The sequence below is a fragment of the Amia ocellicauda genome, chromosome 8 (assembly GCF_036373705.1).
Source record: "Amia ocellicauda isolate fAmiCal2 chromosome 8, fAmiCal2.hap1, whole genome shotgun sequence".
NCBI lineage: Eukaryota > Metazoa > Chordata > Actinopteri > Amiiformes > Amiidae > Amia > Amia ocellicauda.
In genome coordinates this window covers 37,429,036-37,454,218 of record NC_089857.1, presented here as the reverse complement: position 1 = coordinate 37,454,218, position 25,183 = coordinate 37,429,036, and the positions used below count along the sequence as shown (strand labels likewise).

Below are 25,183 nucleotides of genomic sequence, written 5' to 3'. Positions count from 1 at the left end.
TGCTTTATTTCACTTTCAGGAAAAAAGTCAACCTTTGCAGTCCATATAAGAGTGACTTGTTTAATTGGCAATAAAGTTAGGAGTTCTAATAAACAGATTTGTTTATGCCTACTAACAGCTTTGTCTGCATTCAATATGTCAAAGGTAATTAAGTACTTTTAGGCGGATATAGTTTATATTTAAAACTTACAATATAAGTATAGTGACCATAAATAGGCTTGCTGTAATTGTTTTTTTAAACCAAAACATAAACCAAAAGTTACACTCTCTAGTAATATCAATTATGTCATGCAAATAAGTAAGCCTACATCAAAGTATGTAATACACTTTTTCTGCTTTAATATTACAGTGAGTGAAATTGAATTTATTCTAAAAGGAAGCCTATACAATGCAGCAACATTTTTTTTTTTTTTTGCAGGAATACATTTTGTTAATTACATACAGTGGGGGAAAAATGTACTTGATCCCCTGCTGATTTTGATCAGTCTATAATTGTAATGGTAGGTGTATTTTAACAGTGAGAGACAGAATAACAACAAAAAAATCCAGAAAAACGCATTTCAAAAAAAGTTATAAATTGATTTGCATGTTAATGAGGGAAATCAGTATTTGATCCCCTATCAATCAGCAAGATTTCTGGCTACCAGGTGTCTTTTATACAGGTAATTTTTATACAGGATTATACTTTTATACAGGATTTTTTTGTTGTTATTCTGTCTCTCACTGTTAAAATACACCCACCATTAAAATTATAGACTGATCATTTCTTTGTCAGTGAGCAAACATACAAAATCAGCAGGGGATCAAATACTTTTTTCCCTCACTGTATATATTCAGTATAAAAGCAGAAAGTTGTTAGTGTTGTGAAAGAAAGAAGAAAATGCTCTCTGCTCTTTACACCAGTTCTTTGTACTGTAAAGTAAAAGGCAATTGCTTCTGTAGGAGATCATTAATGGTGTCCTGATGAGAAAGGACTTTTCAATTAGAACTGTAATGGCCCATGGGGACATTTTGATGACTGATTGATTGTAAAAGAATACATTCTTCTTGATTTATAGTGCCATAGATTGACTTAGCATTAAACAAGTAGTGTCCTCTCAAGGGGCTTTCCAATAGCTGTACTATATTGTACATTCTTCTCTATGAACAAGAACACAATATTCTTTTATCAAACTTAAATCATTATCCTCAGTCACATAGAAGAAACAATACTATGCTCGGCTGTCCTCAACTTCCTTAATAAACTGTTGCTTTAAAATCTGTCTGCACAACCACCAATCAATGATGCACGGATATAGATTTAAATAATATTGTATCAACATCTCTCATAACAAGCAGTGTTAAATCTGGAGGGGTTAACTGCTTAAATCCCACAGATGTGGGTCATTGAAAGAGCACACTAAATGAGGCTAAATAAATCATGATACCAATCACTGGGTACATTGTACGTTCTTAGTTTTCTAAAGCAGAATTATTAATAGGTGGAATTGTTTTGTTTTATGTCAAAAACAATGGGTTTGATTAGCCTTCGTGCTCAAGAGCTCAAGTGAAATGAAAATCAATAGACACAGTGGGTCCAGAAGACTAGCATTAGGAAACACTATCTTAAATTACCTGAATTGTATTTGAAAAATCAGATTAATGAAACCACTGAATACTTCTCAATGTTTAAAGCTTCCTGAAAATAGCATTTCTACACGTATTTGATGCAGCGCATAACTGACTTTAGATGTATCAGTTATCGCCGATGACCCTTGTATTTCTTTGTTGCATCAAAGGTTTCCTTTCCTTACAAAACACCCAGAACTTATAATCACCTTTTTAGGAGCAAACATCCTCTGTCTGAATTTTTCGACGGTGTCTTGGCCCGCAGTCGCCCATGCTTGATAGAAGGCCTCGGCCTTATCGGAGTGTAAATTGATATTTGCAAGGTGCTGCTTTAGAGATGCTGGTTTCACGTTGTGATATACAGCCTGGAGAGACAGAAGTACATAAATCTCATAATACAACTCACTCCGCAGTACCCCGAAGGTGTCATTCATAATATGTTTAGGAAGGAAATCAAATCAATTGTAACACAGTGAGTTCAGCTCTTTTGTTTTTAAGCATAAAATATGTCACAACCAAGTTTGCATCACCAAACTTATAACTGTATAAATGGTGACATTGATAACTGACTCAATTTGTTCTTAAGATTTGTGCTTCCACTAGAAGTCCCTGATATGATTACAAGCTTAACAAACACTCTTTATATTATATAAACTTACAATGTTGGAGTAAATATATAATTATAGATGTCTGTATTTGAATTAAATGATCGGGCACAAATTAGCTTTACTCCCTTTATAAAGAGCATACAAGAAAGACACCAAGCTGTGTTTCTGAACAACACAAACCTGCTCTAGAATGAAAGAGATGGTCTCCAGCACTAGATGAAGGGCTGGCTTCTCCAGTGACAGAGCACTCTGTAGTTTCTCTTCCTCCTCAACGCTGAAGGACCGTTCAGCCTGTAACACGAATCGGCACAAGTCACAGAAACCGCACTTTGCAGGGATGCACAGATGAGACCTCCATGCTTTTTATAGTAAGATCAGGAGACAGACATCTTTTCAATAGTGTTTAAATAGTTTTAAACACTAATAGTTTAATAGTTTAAAGAAATTGGTTGCCAGGAGTAAAATCAATCACTGATCATAATTATGTTTTTTGTTTTTGTAATCACCAGCAATTGACTGGTATTTCACATGTAGGACCATTCATAAGCATGTGGCTATGATCCAAACACAGAGAGGAGGATATAGGGAAACTCAACCCAAACTCTTCTGCTCCTGGAAAAGTGAGTTTGTTTTTCTCAACCTCCTTCAGCCAATATAAGACCCGCCTCAATTCCAGAAGCTTCACTGTACACCTATCTATACATTAATCAAACTTAAAAGGATTGCCCTGACCTCCCAGTCTCTCTCTCCATCCTGGCACTCACTTCATACCTCAAATGTAAGGTCATATCCTGACCACAAAAAACATTACCATTAACAGCCTTTCACTGTAGGCCCTTCAAACATTAAGGCAATACAAATTAAAAACTGCAGACTCTCATTTTGACCATGAGAGGGCAAAATGTGTTGGGTTACTTATTAGAAAAGTGGCCACATTTGGGACAGATTGGGGGTTTGTTCAAACTGCTTAGATGTAATTGTGTAACCAGTTAAGGTCCTGATTTATTATTATTATTATTATTATTATTATTATTATTATTATAGACATTTGGAAATTAACAATAGAAATAAAATACCTTGAGGTGCAGCTTCTGAAGAATCCGAGACAGCAATCTGGGGAATTTGCTGGGGTCAATTTCGTTGATATAGATGACTGCTTCCTTAATACTAGGAAAGTTATAAAATAAATATATAAATAAAAGATGACTAAATCAAAGTAACAAGGGAAGTGAGCTGCATGATTGTACTGAAATGACAACAGTTATAAAGCGAGTAATATAATTGCAGCAACTAGGGAAGAAATGTGTTTAATTAACTGCATAGGTCTATGTGTATCCAGCAATATAATTACGCGGTTTCATTGTTTAAATGTTCAAAAGTACAGATTGTGTGTTTTGATACCATAAACTAGAATGATAACGAGACTGCGTGTTGTGTTGGGGTGTAAGATCGAGTCGAAAAGCATGAGGATAGGTAAAGCAATATAGCACAACAATAATAATAATATTACTGATGTTAATGCTAAAGTTAAATTATTACTTGTGCAACTGTTCGTAGTCAATACGTTAGTACAAAATAGTTGCATTATAAGATACCAATGTAATAAGTGCTCATGTCTAGTAGTCTTGATCTGCAGTTGACTTTGCACAGATGTTCAATTCACGTTCCGTTCCCTTTATAGAAGAGATTCAATATTTAGGCGATAATATATATATATATATACTAGATACCTTTTAATTAATTATGGATGCATTAATAAGCAATCTTTTACCTTTGAGTTTCCTTGATAATTGCAGCCATGGTGAGCCCCTAATTATGTCTTAAATGTTCAACTTCGGTATTGTATTTTGATGTCTCTTCCTTGTCACATGTTCCCAATCAGCTGTTACGACGGATAGCCTGTAGGGACAAACTGTACAAAGACTAAAAACGCCAAAGATTTTCCCAAATTACATACAATGACGTTAAAATGCGAGAAAACTTTTTTGCTTCAATTTGATACATTTATTAATAAACGTTTTATAACAACATAACATAGATTAATTGAAAATAGAAGCATCTGGTTCCTAAAATGAATTATGTTTCTCATCTTATATAAAATGTAGCACATAATAATTATGTATTTGTTATTGTTTATTTGGGCTAATATATATTTCTGTATGTTTGTCCTTTTATATATACTTAGCCCTTTCACTAAGAAGCTCTGATGAATTTAAAGGGCAGCTACTGGACATCAACATAAAATCACCTTTTCATCTCATTGTCAAGTCTGACCACAGAGACATCGCCAATACATGTTACCACCACCTCACAGATTTGATACATATTGTAAAAGTGTTCATGCGGAGGATTCACTGAGATCCCCAAATGAATTGTCTCTCTTGTGCAGATCAATATACTAAACTTATTAAGAAAAAAAAATCACCCAGACCTTGTTTCTGTGGAGACCTGTGGTACAGCATAAGAAACAAAGGGTCTCTCCAGGGGTGGGGGTGCTTCAGTGGTGGGCATGGTTCAGTACTGGTGGTTGTTAATATTTCTGGAATGTATTATGCACTACATATATAAGCAATCAAGACAAGTGCTATGTACAAAACAGGGGCCTCTGTACCACATGGAAACAAGTCTGTTTCCAGAAGGATTATGTTTCAGTCCTGGAGAACTTGAAAACCCCAGAGAAAACCCAGAGGACTGGCAAGTGGGGTCCTGTTGTGTTTATATGGACTCAAAAGATCTTGGCTAAACTTAGAACAGGTCTATTCATGCTGTAGTCTGTTACTTTCTTTAATACCTGATGTGACCCTACTGTGGTTTTACTCTCCCCCTAGGGCAGTGGACATGACATCACAGCATGTATTCCAATGTAGGGGCAGCAAACACAGCTCAGACACAGCCAACACAAGGCTAAGACTGCGTAAACACACAAGAGAAATTATAAAGCTATTTGTTGCCATTGGCATCTAATGTCAGGGCACCTGCTGTACGTGCTGTGTGACTGAGTGGGGACCTGAACTTATATAATCTTTTAGAACCATTGAACAGAAATACATATAGACATTTTTCATTCAATATATATTCAATTCTCAGCCACAGGAAAAAAAGCTTCAGTTATTAGACTGCCATTTTTCTGGATTGATTAAATTTTAGTTTACAATATATTTGCAGAAAACAGTGTGGGCCTGTAACAGTATACCCATAGATGTCAGCATAAAGTGTTATGTGTTATCATTTATAGATAGACATCAAAATATAACTAATTTAGAAAATCAAGACAGGATAACAACAGCCTTAAAGTTTTTTACTGCACATTTGCTGTTAAAATGACAGAAATACAAGATTATGGCAGGAGGGAAAGTGTTTGTTAAATCTCTTCAAACTAATGATGCAACTATGGCCATGCATTTCAAGAATGCCTCCTTTTGTGCATTTTTTCCATCATATTCTTAATCTGCTATTCAGATTCACAGATTCAATTTAAGGATATCAATTTTAACTTTTCTTAAGATTTGCAAACTTGTACATTTCACATCTTTTATATATACTATACAAATACTATACAAATAGTTATTGTGAAAGAAAAACAGCCTATCAAGCATATTAAAGAATACAAAATATATAAGCACCATTCAAATAAATACATATTTAGATACATATTTTCATCTGTCTGATACAGCATACAGTTTTTCCAGTTTACTACAGTATATATTTTCTTCACACATCAGTAATTTACATTGTACGGTAATGTAGTAATGATTTCACCGCTGTCCGTAGTGAAGCTGTCATAAACCCAGTGTCTATTGCAGCAGCACTCCGGACCACATTTCCTCGACTGGCATTTCGAACAGGGATAGAAGCAGCCGGGACAGGCTCTGTCTAGACAGTCACATAAGTCTTCGCCATTGCAAATGAGTCGCCCCTTGTGATCATATTTCAACCTAGAGGGATTAAATGAATGCTATAAAAATCATAAGCACTTATAGTTTTTTTGAATTTGTAATTTGTTTTATGACTTAAACTGAGCTTAACCTTTCTGCATTAAGTACTCATTCTTCATGCATGCATTGTAAGCCAGGTCTAAGATACATTTAGACATAATAGTGGTACCATGGAATAAAATGAATCAGGATACCAAACATTCATGTGTAGATAAACAGCAATTCAGAACTTGAACAGTCGTGAATGAGGTGAAGAGACCTTTTACATTTGCCTGGCCCACTCCCTCTTAGCTCCATTCTGCAGTAACTCAGAATCCTTATGGTAATTCTACTGAATACCATCCTTGACAAGTTTGTGTTGTAGATATTACCGTTACAAGAAACCAAATAAAATGCTATTGGGGTCATTTTAATTCCAAACAAATGTAATCATTTGCAGGACATACATTAACCGTAACTACTGTTTAGACCTTTGTGCACAATGCCTATAATCCATGTCATTGCATAGTAATGTACATCAAACACAAATTAAAATGTTCCTAGTTAAAATGGGCTCACAACCTCCCCAGTGTCTCACACCACATGGCCCTCCTTTCTGAGCATAGGGTGGTGCACAAAATCCAAAGTCACTGGCTTTAATGCAAGCTAAATGATTGGCCCTCTGGGAGCAGGCTTTGCTCGGGGATAGTGCAGGATTGGGTGAATTCCACCATGGATGGGAGAGACAAAAGTAAATGAGAAAGTCCTTAGCTTGCCATCTAAGAGTGAGCGCTTGTCACCTTTTCAGTTGTCCTCCTTAGACCCCTGACCACCCAATGGAAGTACAAAGCATTTGAAGTAGAATAGTAGTACATTCGTGTGGCACTTTTAAGTATTTCAGGGGTAGATGTAATTCAAGCAACTGTTGTCCTTATTCTTGAAACTTTCAATACAAATATGCCTATCATGGGGTGTTTAAAACACACACACAAATCATTACCATAATATTCAGCCATTTTTGATAGACTGGTGCACCTACCTACAAAAAAATACCTACACCAGACTTATGCAACTGGTCAAAATTGTGTATTCTTACATGTTGCTTATTTTTGATAAAGAAGCTTGTTTTGATAACATCCTTTTTTCTGGTCGGAACTCAGCCAGCTGTGGTCCAGGATTTCGGAATTCTAGACATTTTAGTTGGCGCTGTACTCGAGTTAGTCGCTGCAAAGAGTGAACAAACAAAGCAAAAAAGCATAATTAATTGTTTGTGTTTATTTTAGCAATAGTGTTGCTTATTTGTAAAGGTTACATAAATGTTTGCACTGGTCACACTTACTCTAGCTTGTCTTGGTTGTAACATTTCTCTGTCTTGATTCTCAGATTGGAGTGGCGAATGCCATTTCTCATTTCTCTCGCACAATTCGGCCATGGAATGGAATTAACCTGTTATTCCAGCATCGTATATAAACTTTAAAACTTTAACTTGTCAACAAGGAGTGGGGTGAAAATATCCAGTGTTCCTTCTTTTGCAGATGAGTTTAAGATTTTTTGGAGACATGTTTTCTAGGAATATTAAATACTGACAAATCAACATATTTTCCAATGGAATTCACAATGGGCTAAAATCATTTGAAATGCCCTCTGATCTGTGGTTCCATAAATATTGTTTACTGAGACTAAACAGGCCATCTCCCAGATAAACTGTTAGCAAAGAAAACCTTGAACACCTGTTAGGGTGTGGGCTGGAGTAACGAATGTTTAATCAATATGTAACCATGCTGCATTTTGCTATGATGTACCTTTTAATTAACAGCTGATTAACACCTGGAATAAACAGGTGATTTGACTTCTAATCCTAATAATGAATTAAATTAAGACCTGAGCTGGAATGAAAACTAGAAACTCTTCAGAGCAGGATGATGTTTATTTCTGGTCTTATTTATAGTTTGTTTATTACATTGCATTTATTTTGTTATGGGCTATACTAAATATAGTATTCAGAGGTGCACAATACTCTTCCAGTAAAATTAATTGAGTATATCAATATCACACCTGCAGATTGCCTGCTTAATACATTATAGGCAAATTACAAATTAAATCGTTTAAATGACAATATCTGAAAAAGCATATTTCTGCCTACTCACCTTGCATTCTGAAAACTTAAAACATTTTGTAACTTAAGGGCTTACCTTACTTTTGACGAAACAATGTCAACCTCATTGACTACAAAGGGCAGTAATAAAAGTTCAGCAACAACTCAGGACATTTCCTTTGCAACCTCTGCTGGCTGGAGGTCTTAATGTCTCTTTTTTTAAATCCTCAGCAGAGTTATCCTAACAGGAAAAACTCAGGATATCTTTGTGTATATATGCATCTACTAAACTAAACAACAATAAATACAAATGTAAATCCTTTACTGTTCTGAAGTAAGATAAACAGTTTGTGAAAACTACAAAATATATTTAAAAAACCACAAAAACTAACAAGCATTGTATTCATACATCTGCTCTGCTGTAACAGACGTTACTTTGTAATATTAGTATAAAATCTGAAATTAAATTAAATATAGTTTAGCTGAATTTCAAAGAACGTTATACATAACTTTTCACAAATTAGTTTCTATGCAATTTCATCCATGAATGCAGGAAACGGTATTGATTTGTTCTTAATATGTTTATACTGTGCTGTATATAGTATTTTTATTTTATGAGGTGAAAGTGTGTTGCTTTAAAACCTATGAATTATTATCCCCGGGAAAGCGCTAGTATACACTCTTCACCAAGGAAGTTGCTTTTGTAATGTATAGGTTTTAATGCTCTAATTCCATGTAAACTAAATTCATACACACCCTTTTACTTTTGCTCCACCTCAATAACTTAATGACTTTGTATCGTATTCCATATTTTGGAGACCTTTTGTCATTTTTCTCTTAAATGGGTTTCAAAGACAAACAAAGACTTCACAATATGATCAAAGGAAAATAACAATTCTTTATTTTTTAAAATATATACATCAAAAATACATCATAAAATCTAAATTTGACCCACCTGCTAATAGCAAACTACAAACCTGTACATCATCGCAGTTACATTTAAAAAAGTGTCTTCTTATTAAAAATGAAGCCGCAACTGAGTACAGTTCTGTAGTTTTTGATTAGTGGGTGGGTCAAAGTTGTGATTTAATCCCAGCCATAGTTACATTATAATACAAATAACATTAGCTGTATTTGGTTATTTTTATAATTTATGCACATATATAATTACATATACTTTGAAGATAAAATACAACAACATGGTGTAAAACAATTAGACAAAACTGTATAGTGGCACCAAAATAATGTTCTTCACTAACACTACTTCCTTCAATAACCCCAGTGGTGGTTCTAGAGCATTTCAGATGGGGGGGCCTGTCTGGGGCCAGTTGTAAGATTAGGGGGGCCATTAATTTTTCCGCAATACTGGAGTAGGGGGGGTGTTTTGTCCGTGACGTTAGCAGAGGGGGGGTGTGCTGACAGTGTTTTGTCCATGTTGTTGTGAGGGGGGGGGCAGCGACTGTATCAGGGTGGCCGCGCCCCCCCGGCGACCCCTTGGCAGTGCCACTGTGTACGACCTCTCAAATACTGCTCAGCTTTGAACAGCCACACTTCCAAGTGTCTGATAGACACAGAGCCCAAGGAGCTACAAATTGACTACAATAGAAAAAGACTCCATGATCCCCTGATCAGACTTCCCGATGTGAAAGGTCACATCAATATACACAATGAGGATTTTGCTATATATTTTAAACAGCTGATTTTAGAATAAAACATCTATGTAGATATATTACAGAACCTTTAATTTCATATGTAGAGCTAATAGTATCGAGATCTAAAAACCCACAAGATCTTAATTGTCTTACAAAAGAAGTACCTGATATTTTACTCTGCTCTATTCTCAGTTTGAGGTACAAAAGTATTTTGCTCAATTAATAAAGTGTGCATTATTGTTCTTTGGAAGTTAAAAAGGTTGAACATATCAATTAAGACGAAAACAACTCCCAAATAGGGCAAAGGTTACATGGAGGGAAAGATAGATTGTATTGAGGTTATAAGCATTTATTGTACCATTTCATCAGTCAGACCAGAACCGCCATATCATGCTTCATCACCTGCAGGATCATCTGAGACCGGCCACCCAGACAGCTGATGAAACTTCTGCACAAACTGCCAGGAATCGTCTCAGGGAAGCTCATCTGCAACTCGTCTTCCTCACCAGGGTCTTGACCTGACTGTGGCTCCAGTGGACAGTCCAGCAGGCAGCAGGCCAATTGCACACCACCTTCAATCCATAGATTAGGGCCTAATGAATGAATTTCAATTGACTGATTTCCTTATATGTGACTCAGTTTATTTACTGTAACTCAGTAAATTTTTTTAAATTGTTTCATGTGGCATTTATATTCGTGTTCAGTATATGACTATCATATAATTTAGTTTTCTGGAGAAATTAAATGAAGGATTTTAAGCTTTGATTTTCAGGATTATGTTTGTATTGCTTTCTTTTTTACATATGATGATTTTTTAATATCACTAGCACGAGTCTGTTGTAGCGTTATGTTGGGTGTATTTTGATAAGAGCATTTTAGCCGGCATTTCCAAAAGATGGCATGGATTGACATCAGTCATAAATCAAGCCCCCCTCCAATAGGACACTTGGGGCTGAAACCGAAATCCAATCTCAAGAACTCAGGAACCAATCACCTATTGATCTGACAGACTATAAGGAACAGCGGACAGTCAGTCTCTCTCTCTCTCTCACCTGAACCAGAAACTCGCTGCCACAGCTCAACCTGTAGCTCTGTTGCCAGAACCGGAACCAGAAACCAACCAAGTCTTTGCCGGCAACAGAAGAGTTAAACTGGGAGAAGGAGATTGAGCCGTACGAAGAATTCTTTTAAAGGACTTTATTAAATAAAGAACTTTACAGACTGCGCATGCCCGCCTGTGCCCACCTGATCAGTGGAGTTTTACAGCTGTTGACTGTATACGAAAGTGTCAGTCATTTAAATAGCTATTTGAGTCTTAAGAAACTTGACCCTTGGAAACGAACAGGGCCCTGCTTTCCTCAAAGACTTTGTCTTCAAGTAACTACGGTGGAAACCCTGCTTACAAAGAAGATTTTGTGCACAACCTTGGAGCCTTCAAACCAGTGGAAAATCTGTTTGGAAAAGACTCTACATTCGCGAAACCCCAACTTCCAGGTGCATCGACTGAGTGGAAGTTCTTGGACAAAGCCGAACCGGACTGCCTTTGTTCCAAACCACACGGACCTCGTGCCGTGTGCTGTTATCTGAGCCCGAAGCCAGAGAGGCCTCTCTGCGACGAAGTTCAGATAAGTTTAACAGTTTGGAGTTCATGATTCATGACATTTGAGAAATCAATTAGAAATGTTAATCTGTGATTCATAACTCTAGAATGTGTAATATCATTTAGTTTTCTTAAATATAAATGTGTGTTGCATTAAACTGTTTTGTTGATAATTTTAGAAATAAAATCTGTCAATGCCGAGAAATATCTTCTCATTCCTGTGTAACTGTTTAGTCTGAAATTGACACAAGTTAATAGACATTAGATTATTGGTGGCCCTGCCTATCCTTAATCATTGAATAATAATTAGTTAAGGGAAATTGTGGTAACAAGTAATGATAGGATCTTTCTCGGCACCTAAACGTAAATGAGACTGATATATATATATATATATAACGAGAAGTTACCAGACATAAATACTAACCTGCGTAGTTATTTAATGTCTGACTAATAATACTAACGAGAGACTCACCTTCGTCTTACTAACCGGTATTGTAGTCAATGTGTTTATAATCTTTTTTGTTTAAAAATTTGTGTGTTATCATATGCGATCCCATGGTCTTTGATTTGGTCACGGAAGTGATTGGTCTTTGATTTGTTGATCTAGAGTTGAATTATAATTAGTTTTTCCCTTTTGTATAACTAGTGTAGTGCTACATTTAGTCTTTGTTTTTGAATAAATTTGACAATTTATATCTTTGGAATTGGTGTCTGCGTCCAATTATTACAGAAATTGAGTTCTACAAGATTCCAGGATTCGTGATAAGGTGATACTATAAATTCACTTCTTTAATTGAAATGTATAAGTGTACCTTACGCTACACTGTGCTCCCCCATATGTACCTTGCATGATGCCCAAATTTGGCTTGGATAGTGCTAGGTTAACAGAAAAGTTTCAAAGGTTTAAAACAAATAATCAATATATAGTAAAAGCCATCACATTTGTATGTCTGTTTTATGCCCAATTTCCATTTCTGTCCCCAGGTGTGTGTGTCCCTGCTGATCTGGAAAAGCTCCTCTGGTTTGATGTGGTCGATGCCTTTCATGAGTTTGAAGACTTGGATCAAGTCCCCACGTAGTCTCCTCTGTTCCAGGGTGAAAAGGTTCAGTTCCTCAGTCTCTCAGTAGGACATTCCCTTCAGACCTGGAATAAGTCTGGTTGCTCTCCTCTGAACTGCCTCTAGAGCAGCGATATCTTTCTTGAAGTGTGGAGCCCAGAACTGTCCACAGTATCCAGATGAGCTCTAACTAGTGCATTGTACAGTCTGAACATTACTGCCCTTGTTTTAAATTCTACACTTTTGTCAATATACCCTAACATTGTGTTTGCCTTATTTTATTGCTTCCCCACATTGTTTGGATGGAGAAAGTGAGGAGTCCACGTAGACTCCGAGGTCTCTCATGCGTTACTTCATCTAGTTCTATTCCTCCCATTGTGTAATTATAGTGGACATCTGGATCTGCCAGGTGTCGGCCCACAATTTAATATTATCTAAGTCCCTTTGAATAGCCTGTGCTGCCAAGATTGTATCTGCTGAGCCACCTATTTCAGTATCATCTGCAAAGTTTGCTAACTATCACAAAGCCCAGATAATTAATATAGATTAGAAAAAGCAAAGGCCCTAGTACTGATCCCTGTGGAACTCCACTAACAACCTCACTCCAGTTAGAAGTGACTCCTCTAATCGACATCCTGTTTCCTATACATCAACCAGTTCATAATCCATCTACTTACATTACCCTGAATGCCTACAGCTTCCAATTTGAGGATCAGTCTTTGGTGTGGAACCTTATCAAAAGCTGTTTGAAAATCTAAGTATATCATACCATATCCTTTCACGTGATCTATAGCTGCAGTTGCATGTTCAAAAAACTCTAATAAATTAGTAAGACATGATCTGCCTCGTCTAAACCCATGTTGACTATCTCCAAGAATATGGTTTTCATTAAGATGCTCCTCTATTTTCTGTCTAATCATTTTCTCCAACATTTTACAGGTGATGCAGGTGAGACTGATTGGTCTGTAATTTCCTGGCTCAGTTTTGTCCTCTTTCTTGTGGATTGGTATGACATTTGCTGTCTTCCAGTCAGTTGGCACATCCCCTGTTCTAAGTGTCATTTGGAATATTTGAGTTAGCGGCCTATAAATAATTTCCCTCATTTCTTTAAGTACTGTTGGAAATATCCCATCTGGCCCAGGTGATTTGTTTGTTTTTAATTCTGCTAGTCCCTTTAGTACCTCCTCCTCATGGATCCTGATCTCTCTTAGGATTTGACTGGACTGGTTGTTAACCTGTGGCATGTTATCCGTTTTTTATTTTGTAAAAACCTCTGTGAAATACTCATTTAGAACATTTGCCACATCTTGTTCATTTTCCAAGATACTTCCATTGTTGCCCTTTAGCTGTTTCACTTCCACCTTTATTGACCTCTTGCTGTTGTAGTATTGAAATAAAGCTCTTTGCATTGGTTTCTTTGAAGCTATGTTTCTTTATAGTTCCCTCTTTGCTTTCCTGATCCCTTTCTTAACATCTCTTTGCATGTCATGTATCTCTGTCAGTGGCGGTTCTAGAGCATTTCAGCTGGGAGGGCTTGGCTGGGGCCAGTTGTAATATTAGCATACATTTCTCTGTGGTGCTGGAGTAGGGGGGGGGTTTGTTCACAACGCTAGTGGGGCGGGGGCTGACGGTGCTCCCGTGGCCCCCCTGGCCACACCTTGGCTGCGCCACTGACTAACACTACTTCCTTAAGAACTGTTGTACTACGTTTTAACCTAAAACTGATAATCAGTGTTTAATATTCAAATACAATGTATATTAAAACTCTATGAAAGAAAGTGCAGATGACAGCATTTTAAAATCAATCAGATTAACAGATAGCATTTTATGTAGATTAAAACTAAAAAAATGTTTTGTTCTATACCAAAACAAGGATTTACATTAATAATCATCTATCGTTGATATAAACCAGAGGTACAAAATTAATCTAAAACATTCAATTGTATTTTATGAGTGTATATTGCTTTTCACTTACAATACATCTAAAATGTATAGTCAACCAAAAAAATAATACATACAAAAGTGTATATACAGTTAGCAGGTGTACATATACAGACGGGTGACAAATTAAAGGAATTGTTGACCTCGATTTTGAATCAAGATGGCAAGTGGAAAGGATCTATGTGACTTTGAAAGAGGGGTCATTAGTGGGGCACGAATGGCAGGAGCTTCAGTCACTGCTCAACTGGCTAGTGTTTCAATAGGAACATCTGTATTTAGATCTATGGTAAAGACAACAGTAAATAGGGTTGGAAATTGTGGTCAAAAGCGCACATTCAAAAACCGTGATGCTCGTGCATTACTGCGATATGTAAGTAAAAACAGAAGAGCAACTCTTTCCCAGGTGACTGACGTGATCAAACTGTCAGGAAGAACAGTCCTTCAAAAACTACACAGAGAAGGATATTATAGTAGGGTTGCAGTGCATAAGCCCCTCATTACAAAGACAAATGCACATTTGAGAGTTCAGTGCTGCAAAAACCATAGGCACTGGTCTACATCAAAACACCAAATGACGGAATATCTTTTGGAAGAATGGTGTTCCATCCCTCCAGTAGAGTTCAGAGACTTGTAGAATCTATGCCATTGAAGCTGTTCTGGTGACTCGTATTGGCCCAACACCTTACTGAGACACTTTATGTTGGTTTTTCCTTTAATTTGTCACCCGTCTGTATATTTGTTTAGTCACACTTTACTATGATGGGCACCAACTCTTAATTAATTGATGAATGAATACCACAGGAATAACACATGAATACCTAATGCCCTTCATCTGAGTTCTGCTGTTAATTACATGTATAACAAGGTTAGGGTTGGGGTTAGAGACAAGGTGACAGACTAGGTTTGTGGTCAGGGCTTATACATGTGATCAACATGAGAACTCAGTGGAAGTACAGGAGGCTGTCATGTGTTATTCTGGTGGGATTCATATAATCATTCATTAATAATTGGTGCTCATTATTGTTAAGTGTTACTGTATAATAAAATAAAATGTATAAAAGTGTCAGGTGTGACTATAACTATCATTTAAACTGAACACATTATCTGTCCAACAAGTTACATCTTCTTCTAAACAGAGTCTTCAAATGTATTCACATCAGTATCTTATGGCTTTGATTTGATGTTTCAATGATGACCACATCACTGGATGTGTACCTTGGATCATTATCCAGCCAGAAAGGATATTCACAACCAAATAATGTATAACTTGAAATATGATTATTTCTGATACAGCCATATTTGTTCTGACTGTACTTTGTTTGGTACACTTTGGTAACACTTTATCAAGGGTGAAAATCCATTACGGAGGAATCAGCACGTCTATCAATAAAGTGTGACGATTGATGATTGTTCTTTTTGCTGTCAATGATGACAGCCTTTGAGTCATCACTGGCAGTTTTGGTTGTGGGTTTCCATTGGGTGGTAAAGGCAAATTTGAACAATGACATTTTCCCTAAGCAGAGAAGGGATACTGCATCCTGGTTTGACCTGAGGGTGCTTCTTTCACTGATTTCCATTCACCTAGATGTACACAATTTACTGTGCCATCATATATTATCTTTAGACACTAATTTCCAGAGTCAAAGTCTCTTCTTCCAATGTGTCTGGTTTTACTTTTATTTGTAGGCAATCCTTATACCATTTGAACTGACAAACTACAAGAGCACTTACTAAGTTTGTATATGTCATCAAGGACCGAAACCTATTCTTTCAAGAATGTGTAAATCCCCTGTAACTGGGCCCTCTCATATTTTTCACTATTACTAAATCCTTGTCAGACATCCTATTTCTTCTGAGGTCATAAAGAGCATCATTTATACACATACACAGTTTTCTTCAATGGTTCAGTCTATGCTTTGGCTTTATACAGAGAATTATAATGGTGGAAACCCCATTGTTTACATGAAAGGGTTACCACCACGACCTATATAAAATAATCCCTGTCTACATTTTCTTTAAGCCACTTGCAAACACTATCAAGGCTTTTGTCTTTAAATTTTAAAATCCTTTTCCTAACATCTTTTAACTCAGCAATGGTCTTGAATTCCTCTGCTTGATTCGCGTTGCTTTTTAAAAAGTTAATCATCTGAAAATGAACAATAGAGAACATTGAATAAGGTTACAAAACATTAGAACACTATTACCATACTATGACCTTTAAAATGCCAAATATTTATAGCAATAACTGTGACTGAACCTGAAAAACTGAGCTGAGGGTTTTCTTATAGTTTATGAACCTTGTATGCTTGATTTTCTCTTTTAGGGGGCTGCAGTATGTTTGCTATTTATTTGCATTTCTATCTTTGTTCTCTTGGCATTTTTCATGTTTTTGTACTTTACAAATGTCTGATGCTAAATCCTACAACAACCACAGGATATTTTTTAGTTTGTGGACCAAACAGATAAGCTTCTTTTACAGGTATTTATTTTCAGTGCAATTTCCTGTAAAAGATCCTCTTTAGATGCTGATATTACTTGTGCTCATAAAGTCATGGCAGTCATCTGTCATTAATTTTGACAGCAGCTTTTAATCAGATTTTATAATTAGATTGGGGTGTCTCACCTGGTCAAACTGGAAATTGCTTGAAAGGTCATAGGTCAAACGTAGAAATACAATTGACAACTCTAACATAATCTCTTCATTTCTGCAAGTTAAAAAGTAATTGTCAGATAGGAACTGAAATCAAAAGTACGTACAGGGTCATATAACTCATTCTTCCCAATGTAATTCTAAAATACTCTGGGCTGGTTTCACAGATCCAAATTAGCACTAGTCATGGGTTATTTTTGGTACAGAAGTCCCAGACTAACCTAAGTACTAAGTGCTAATCAAGGTCTGTGAAACCAGCCTTATATGTCTTTAAGATATTACAATTGCTTAAGGTTCTACTCAACAGATAATTTTGGAAATATGTTTTAAACATGCATTGTGCAATAAAATGACAATTGACTTAACTGAATATAACTGTAATAGGAGAAGGTAAATAAACTCAAAAGTTAAAAACGACTTACCGTGCTTTTAAAAACGCCCAGTTTTCTTGAATGAAATTCCAGACTAAGGGTTTGCCAATTTCATGTTTCACTATATTAGACAAACCAAGACGAAAGAGCCATTGTGGGTAATTGTCTTTCAAAAAGTGATCTAAGAACCTGCAAAAAAAGTTAAGTTGAATATCATTAATTTGAATAAATCGTATGTGGTAATAATTATTGATAAACAATATTTTATTTTCTTAGCTGATGGTATGGTAACTCTCCTACAATGTGAAAACACCATGATTAAAAGAACCAGCATCAGTTAATTGGCCAGGATATACACTGCCGGCTTATCCCAGATTCACTGCTCTTATTTGTATTAGTTCGTAGAGCAGTTTTTAACCTTCTGCCTCACTTACAAGGGGTAATAGTCTTATTTCAGAAACTTCAAAACCCTTTATGATGTAGTGTATACAGTGATGAAATCTTAATGAAAATGACAGTTTAATGAATCAATGTAGTACTTTATCTCAGGAAATTCGACAGACATCCAACATTACAATGAAACAAGAGAGAAAGCTGCTCTTACTCAATACTCTCATACAAAGATGCAAACAAAGACACTGACAGGGTTGTTACTATCGTCTGTTGGGGAAAAGAAACCTTCAGGCAGCAGTGCAAATTGTATACATGATCCACACAGTTCAACCTTGCTGACCAGTAGATTGAATACATAGATTTAATTAATAGATTTTCATTTCAAAACAGGTTTCATTTGAGACTAGCAGTCAAAGGACAATAATAATAATAATAATAATAATAATAATAATAATAATAATAATAATAATAATAATAATAATAAATCATCATGCGTTTATGACAAAGCATTACTATACATTATTTATATTGTAGCGATCCTGGCAGGTGTCTGTGTGTATGTGCCAGTAGGGCAGCCCAAAGGTGGGGGGGTGGGTGTAAAAGTGTGTATGCAGGGTGGGTGAGTCAGTTTGGGGACTCTGTCTGTCTATCTGTGTGTGTGTGTGTGAGTGTGAATGTGTGTTACATGTGGGGTGTTAGTGTGTTGGGCTAGGGAGTGATGTTGTGGGTAATTGTGTCTGTGTGGCTCCCCTGTCTCGGGGTGGTACAGCCGGAGAGTGGTGATTGGGCGGGAGGGAGTCACCAGACAGGGAGTGTATATAAGGGCGGGGTGACGCGCCAGGAGTTTGAGGTGAGTGGGAGTTAATTTGGAAGAAACATCTGTGAGTTTTGGAGAGTATCTGAAGGAAGAGATGTTGCCAGATTGGGGAAAAGCCATGGGTGGACAAAATGGGTTGGAAGGATTCATGGGGGATTGTATGGGGGAAACAATTCAAATTTGTGAATTTTATGTTGTCTGTAATTAGGTTAGATATTTTATTCAAACTTATTCTACTTTCGAAGAGTGATGTTTTTCCAGGATGTCCAGGATGCGTGGGAACCCTGTCTGATTCACAGTCTGTGGCCAACTTTTTAACAAAATAAAAATCCTATTTTGTCCAACTTTGCACTTTATTCTGTGTGCTAAAACAGTACAATTCCTTATTTTGTTAAGAAGAATTTTTTTTTTTTAACACTTTCTAAAACATTTCAAATGCTTCCATTCTTGACATCATTATGTGAAAGAGGATCACTGACTTTTAACAGGTCAAAACAAATATCAACAGCAATGTCAAAATGTAACACTGTCTCAAACTTACTTACTAATTTACTTACTTACACACACATATGTATTCATATACTATAATATTCCCTTTATATGTTATTAAATATGTGAACATGCAAACAGAAATGTACATTTTTTATATTATATATATATATATTATTATATTTTTATATGTTTTACCTCTTCAAAAGCCATGGTTCTTTGGTGCAGCCCAAGGCTTGGATTACGTTGGTTTCATTGTGGTCCTGAAGTCTCTTCATGGCAAACTCCCACTCTTGTTCTCCTCCACTCGCTATTCCATAACAATAAATATAGTTTTCTATATAGAGCGGGAACCTGAAACAAAATAACGTATGTGTTATCATAAAATACCGCTAGACAGACCAAACTGAAGACTTCTACCAAATCACTGGTACCACCTCTGCATGAGAAATAAGAAACAAGAAGATCTGAGCAAAATCTTCAAAAGTGGTCAATTATTTATGAATGTAGTATTGTTATTTCACTCAAACATTTGCATTATGAAAAATTGTGTTTTATGTGGTTCATAACACAGCACCACAAAGACTTTCAAGACTCTTCTCCTCCAGAAGTAGGGCATATATTTGAATTTCTATACTGAGTACTCACCTGTGTTCAGAAGCATTTTTCATCCATTGTGCATATAAGCTAGATGCCTTCTGTAGACAACTTTTAAGTCCAAATCTGCATACAAATTGTAATGACTTTTGCAATGACAACCTTCAAGAGAGTAGAGGCAAATGGGTTCAACCAAGTAGAAAAGATACAATGTATAAACATTGGATCACATTGAATCAAAACTAATAACAAACAACAAACCTGTACTTCATAGCAGCCATGTCAGTAGAAGAAATGCATCTGACAAAACTAAAGCCACCATGGTGTACAGGTTTATAGTTTTTTTTTACATGGTTACATTTTTATATTACTTACTGCAAAATTTCACTATGTACAGTCAACAGATCTCCTCCTATTAAATCCATTTGGTAGTTAAAGATAGGAGTGAATGTTTTTAAAATATATTGCTAAAAAAAGGGAGGGAAAAAAAGAATGGTTATTGGAAATTTGCTTCCCTATTGAATGAATTCAATAAAAAGTAGGCCTACACCAAGACAATCTCTGATGATAAAATAAACCACGACTGGGTACAGGTTTGTAATTTGCAAAAGGTCAAAGTATTGATTTGGTCCAGGCCTATGAATTACTGTCGCGCTTTTAAATACCTTATATAACCCATACATATCGGAGGGTAAAATTGGCTCCACATAGTCATTCAGGACTTCTATTGCCTTTGACCACACAACAAACTCTTTCTCCCCTGACAGATATGCAGTTGTGCTTAAAGCAGTTCCAGCATCTAGCAACCCAGTCCTGTGAATTGATGAAAAAGGAAAGGAAAAGTTAAAACTTGTTGAATCCAATCAGGAAACATAAGTAATGTCTGTCTATAACTATACACAGAAATAGGCATAATCCATGTGTAGATAAACATTGAGCTCATATGTAAAAGTGTTAAAATGTATTGATTGTGGACCCTTAATAAAAGTAGTTTAAATAAAATTCATACTCCACTCCTGCACCCACAAATATAATTGGAAACATCTGAAATAAAATGGACATCAAGACCTTAATAAGAACATCAGAACATAAGAACATAAGAAAGTTTACAAACGAGAGGAGGCCATTCGACCCATCGTGCTCGTTTGGTGTCCATTAATAACTAAGTGATCCAAGGATCCTATCCAGTCTATTTTTAAATGTTTCCAAACTTTCAGCTTCTACCACATCGCTGGGTAGTTTATTCCAGATTGTGACTACTCTCTGTGTAAAGAAGTGTCTCCTGTTTTCCGTTTTGAATGCCTTGTAGCCCAATTTCCATTTGTGTCCCCGGGTGCGTGTGTCCCTGCTGATCTGGAAAAGCTCCTCTGGTTTGATGTGGTCAATGCCTTTCATGATTTTGAAGACTTGGATCAAGTCCCCACGTAGTCTCCTCTGTTCCAGGGTGAAAAGGTTCAGTTCCCTCAGTCTCTCAGTAGGACTTTCCCTTCAGACCTGGAATAAGTCTGGTTGCTCTCCTCTGAACTGCCTCTAAAGCAGCGATATCTTTCTTAAATTACTGCCCTTGTTCTCAATTCTACACTTTTGACAATATACCCTAGCATTCTGTTTGCCTTTTTTATTGCTTCCCCACATTGCTTAGAAAGTGAGGAGTCCACATAGACTCCTAGGTCTTTCTCATGCGTTACTTCATCTAGATCTGTACCTCCCATAGTGTAATTATAGTGGACATTTTTGTTACCTGCATGTATTACCTTGCACTTGTCCACATTGAATTTCATTTGCCAGGTGTCGGTCCACAACTGAATATTATCTAAGTCCCTCTGAATAGCCTGTGCTGCCAAGATTGTATCTGCTGAGCCACCTATTTCAGTATCATCTGCAAATTTGACAAGTTTGCTAACTATCCCAGAGTCCAGATCATTAATATAGATTAGAAAAAGCAAGGCCCTAGTACTGATCCCTGTGGAACTCCACTAACAACCTCACTCCAGTTAGAAGCAACTCCTCTAATCAACACCTTCTGCTTCCTATACATCAACCAGTTCATAATCCATCTACTTACATTACCCTGAATGCCTACGGCTTCCAATTTGAGGATCAGTCTTTGGTGTGGAACCTTATCAAAAGCTTTTTGGAAATCTAAGTATACCATATCATATGCTTTCACGTGATCTACAAACAATTCTAATAAATTAGTAAAACTTGATCTGCCTCGTCTAAACCCATGTTGACTATCTCCAAGAATATGGTTTTCATTAAGATGCTCCTCTATTTTCTCTCTAATCATTTTTTCCAACATTTTACAAGTGATGCAGGTGAGACTGATTGGTCTGTAATTTCCTGGCTCAGTTTTGTCCTCTTTCTTGTGGATTTTCAACTGACTCTGTATCTAATGGGCTCACCAGTCTACCTCTTCTAAGTGCCGTCTCATACCTTCAAGGTTTGCTTTTCTAAAATTGTAGACCATTGTTTTAGATTTGGACCTTGTTTTTTGAAAGAATGCCTCAAAGCTAAGCATATTGTGATCACAATTTGCCATTGGTTCTCTAACTACTGTCCCCCTGACTCTATCTTGGATATGTATTTATTTATTCATAACTAAATATCAAATAAAGTATTATATTAAAGTATAACAGACAATTTAAATTAACTGATTCAGTGCGAGAAAACTACCATCCATGACCATCTTTTAGTGGTATTTTTCTGAGGGACAAAATAAAGATTTCAAAATCAAACCCCATTCAATACTTACACCATTAATTGAAAGGCATCACCAATGATCTGTGCCCTGTTACACACTGGTATTTTCTGCAAGAAAACAAGGAAAAACATTATATTTCACAACATAAATCACAGGATTTTTTGTAATCTGATCTTTTTGAATACATGGGCCTAGACCAAATCAAAAGCGTAATTTAAACACAAATCTCAAATTAAAGACTCCGATTATGATTTTTAAAGCAGTAGAAAGTGAGAGAAATGCAAGTCATAGAGAACAATGTAGATGCAGACAGATAGTAAAACATGGACTTACATTTGGATCTTTCATCAACTGACGCTGCAATCTTTCAATGTTTGCTTGGTCGTATATAACTCTAAAATATCCAGATGCATTCACATTCAGTATTATCCAATCATTATCTGAGGTAATGATCATCTCAGAGAATACAGCTATAATAACATTATGAAAACAATTAGTTAGTCTATAAAACAGCAGATTCTGAAAACATGAATAATTATAAAAATAAAATTAGACAAATAATAAAAATAGAAGCACCAGCAACTTATCTACAGTAGGGAATGTAATTCAACTTACATGTTTTCGTATTAAGCCATGTCAAATTCTGCAAAGTTCCATTCCTCATCCATTGAATTGGAACAAACCAAGTGACACTAAAGAAAAGCAATGTTTGAAGCAATGTATATATTGAAAAAAAACATACATTCAGAAAATGTTATACCTTAATATTTACGTTTGTAAAGTAATCTTTCTTCATGTTTAAGTACGATAAGCTCCAATGGCATCCAAGAGGATATTGCAACAACAAAAAATACTGTTACCCAACATGTCTAGGAGATCAAACTTCAAATTAATTAAAAACATTACTTTCCATTATCCACAAGTATACCCTAAAGTGGAATAGGTATGTTGAAAACAATAAGGAAAGCTTTATAGCACAAAACACATACTTTTCCAGGGTGGTATTGTTTTCTTCTGTTAAGTGGACAAACGGCTCCTGAGTGACAATGCCTGTCGTTGTGTTCAGTGAAATAACTGGATATCCTGGCTGCAGCGTCCAAGAGTCCATAATGTCTTTTATTGATGCTGGCAGTTGTAGTTCTGGTTGACTGGTTGCAGCCTTAATAAAACACATACATATACATACTATATATTTGATTTAAATAGTGGGTGAAGAAAATGATATATGATATATTAATTAAAGCAGTTTCATCAAAGATTTAAATTTCACTGTATTTTTAATTCAATTCATAGACAGAATAATACAATGAATGAAGTCTACCATTTGTAAGTGAATCCAGAGGTCATCCTGCTCAACATTCATGTAGGAGAAGGCCTGAAGGTAGGACTGTAAAGGAATAAAGTTAATTTTGCATACCTGACTATGTAATTAACCCCACCAGAGGAATATCTGTGAGGAAATATCCTTTTTGCAAAGTCCTTTTGTCAGGGGGAATGTTTTACGCAGTGCGCAATACTACGGAAAGTATGTGGGGATAGAAATGTGTTGTAGCATGTGCAATTATATTCCCCTACCAAAGAATCCTGGCAAGATGCTCAGGACCTTGAATCAGGGTGGATTTGTCAGATCACTGACCATATGTTTCTGTTACGTGAGCTCCCACTGTCTTTTAAAACAGGTTCTGTATCTTATAGTCTTTATGCTAATACACATTATTTATTAAAGCTTTCAAATGGCAACCTAACATTTTCATTTCACCTTGAAATATGTTACCCTGCATGTATCTAAAGTCAAGTATTATTTTTTAATAAAAAACTGCAGTAAAAAATAAAAAATAAAAAGTTTTTAACTTACCCCAAGCCCTTTATGGAATACCTTTGTTGTCAGAAAAGTGCCCATCATTTTTGAAATAGAACCACCCTAAGGATTACAAAGTTACAACGTTTGAATTACTGCTGAGAAGATGGCCTATAGACGTCACCAAGGCCGTGGATAGAGTCAAAGGGCATATTGGACTACAACAAATATTGGCTGTGTTTAGTCAAAACCCAATGTATGTCAAAGTCAGATTGTAATTGCTTTTGTATTTACTATCACACTGCATGCTAACCATATTTTATCATTCGGTTTCTCATTTAATAACGTTTAACAAGGATGTGCAAATAATTTCTTTAGAAACAAGTTAGACTCGTTGACATTATTATTTTTCTTGTTTGGCTTCTGTAGTTTAAAGGCATTTAACCTATTAAAACAGTGTTTTTCTGCATCCACCTTACCTTTGTATAAGTCAACCGAGAAAATAATCTCTGTATCTGAGTGTTACTTTCAACCTTGTTCTCCTTTACAGTTAGTGAATGGGGAAAATAAAATGAATCTCTGTCAAGCATCATTTGGATGTCCTGGACATAATCCTTTTCTATCTGAAAAAGGAGATGAAAATAAGCATATTACAAATCCCATTTGTTTTATAATTTAGCTATAAACAATTTATGATTTTACTTTAAAGAGGTCCACTCAGAATTGACATAGAAGAGAGACACGGACAGAAACTGGGCCAGAACAAAGCGGACTCTAGGTAACAGCGCCATTAACAATGGAACTGCATAACGGCTATAACAAAAGCTTAGATCTCATTGCAACTCTAGGTCCTAATGGATCCAAGCAAGTGGAAGAAGAAGGTTATAA

The 25,183-nt window shown here is 36.1% G+C and overlaps 3 protein-coding genes and 1 long non-coding RNA gene across 4 annotated transcripts in view; all 4 read right to left on the bottom strand.

Moving 5' to 3' along the window:
* commd10 (COMM domain containing 10) overlaps positions 1–4,112 on the bottom strand; it is a 49,008-nt gene extending 44,896 nt beyond the window's left edge. Inside the window, exons 1-4 of the mRNA XM_066711302.1 lie at positions 3,988–4,112; positions 3,293–3,383; positions 2,397–2,507; positions 1,818–1,973 (exon numbers count right to left, since the gene is read on the bottom strand). Coding sequence (XP_066567399.1) covers positions 1,818–1,973; positions 2,397–2,507; positions 3,293–3,383; positions 3,988–4,016 — 387 coding nt within the window. The 5' untranslated portion in view covers positions 4,017–4,112. The remainder of the gene's footprint in view (positions 1–1,817; positions 1,974–2,396; positions 2,508–3,292; positions 3,384–3,987) is intronic.
* A 10,349-nt stretch (positions 4,113–14,461) lies between these two features.
* Positions 14,462–19,547, bottom strand: LOC136754976 (aminopeptidase N-like). The gene is made up of 4 exons (XM_066711300.1): positions 19,395–19,547; positions 17,549–17,686; positions 17,100–17,181; positions 14,462–16,622 (listed from the first exon to the last, which is right to left on the bottom strand). Exons 1-4 carry the CDS (start codon positions 19,472–19,474, stop codon positions 16,461–16,463), a joined length of 462 nt encoding a protein of 153 aa, XP_066567397.1. The 5' UTR covers positions 19,475–19,547; the 3' UTR covers positions 14,462–16,460.
* A 617-nt stretch (positions 19,548–20,164) lies between these two features.
* LOC136755285 (aminopeptidase Q) lies at positions 20,165–23,183 on the bottom strand. The gene is made up of 5 exons (XM_066711754.1): positions 23,113–23,183; positions 22,831–22,967; positions 22,549–22,604; positions 20,459–20,606; positions 20,165–20,260 (listed from the first exon to the last, which is right to left on the bottom strand). Exons 1-5 carry the CDS (start codon positions 23,159–23,161, stop codon positions 20,165–20,167), a joined length of 486 nt encoding a protein of 161 aa, XP_066567851.1. The 5' UTR covers positions 23,162–23,183.
* Positions 23,184–23,492: 309 nt separating this feature from the next.
* On the bottom strand, positions 23,493–24,906 carry LOC136754977 (uncharacterized). The gene is made up of 4 exons (XR_010817611.1): positions 24,775–24,906; positions 24,353–24,418; positions 23,819–23,884; positions 23,493–23,656 (listed from the first exon to the last, which is right to left on the bottom strand). It is a non-coding gene; the product is annotated as an uncharacterized LOC136754977 (long non-coding RNA).
* Positions 24,907–25,183: the final 277 nt, after the last annotated feature.

Excerpts from the sequence above, each read along its gene's own strand:
- LOC136755285 (XM_066711754.1), bottom strand. The coding sequence starts at position 23,161 with ATGAGGAATGGAACTTTGCAGAATTTGACATGGCTTAATACGAAAACA. Across the intron at positions 22,968-23,112 it reads ATGGCTTAATACGAAAACAT|CTGTATTCTCTGAGATGATC; the intron begins GTAAGTTGAATT and ends ATGTTATTATAG. Across the intron at positions 22,605-22,830 it reads AGTTGATGAAAGATCCAAAT|AAAATACCAGTGTGTAACAG; the intron begins GTAAGTCCATGT and ends GTTTTCTTGCAG.
- LOC136754976 (XM_066711300.1), bottom strand. The coding sequence starts at position 19,474 with ATGAAGAGACTTCAGGACCACAATGAAACCAACGTAATCCAAGCCTTG. Across the intron at positions 17,182-17,548 it reads TGGGCGTTTTTAAAAGCACG|AAATGAAGAGATTATGTTAG; the intron begins GTAAGTCGTTTT and ends TTTAACTTGCAG. Across the intron at positions 16,623-17,099 it reads GCAATTTCCAGTTTGACCAG|ATGATTAACTTTTTAAAAAG; the intron begins GTGAGACACCCC and ends GTTCATTTTCAG.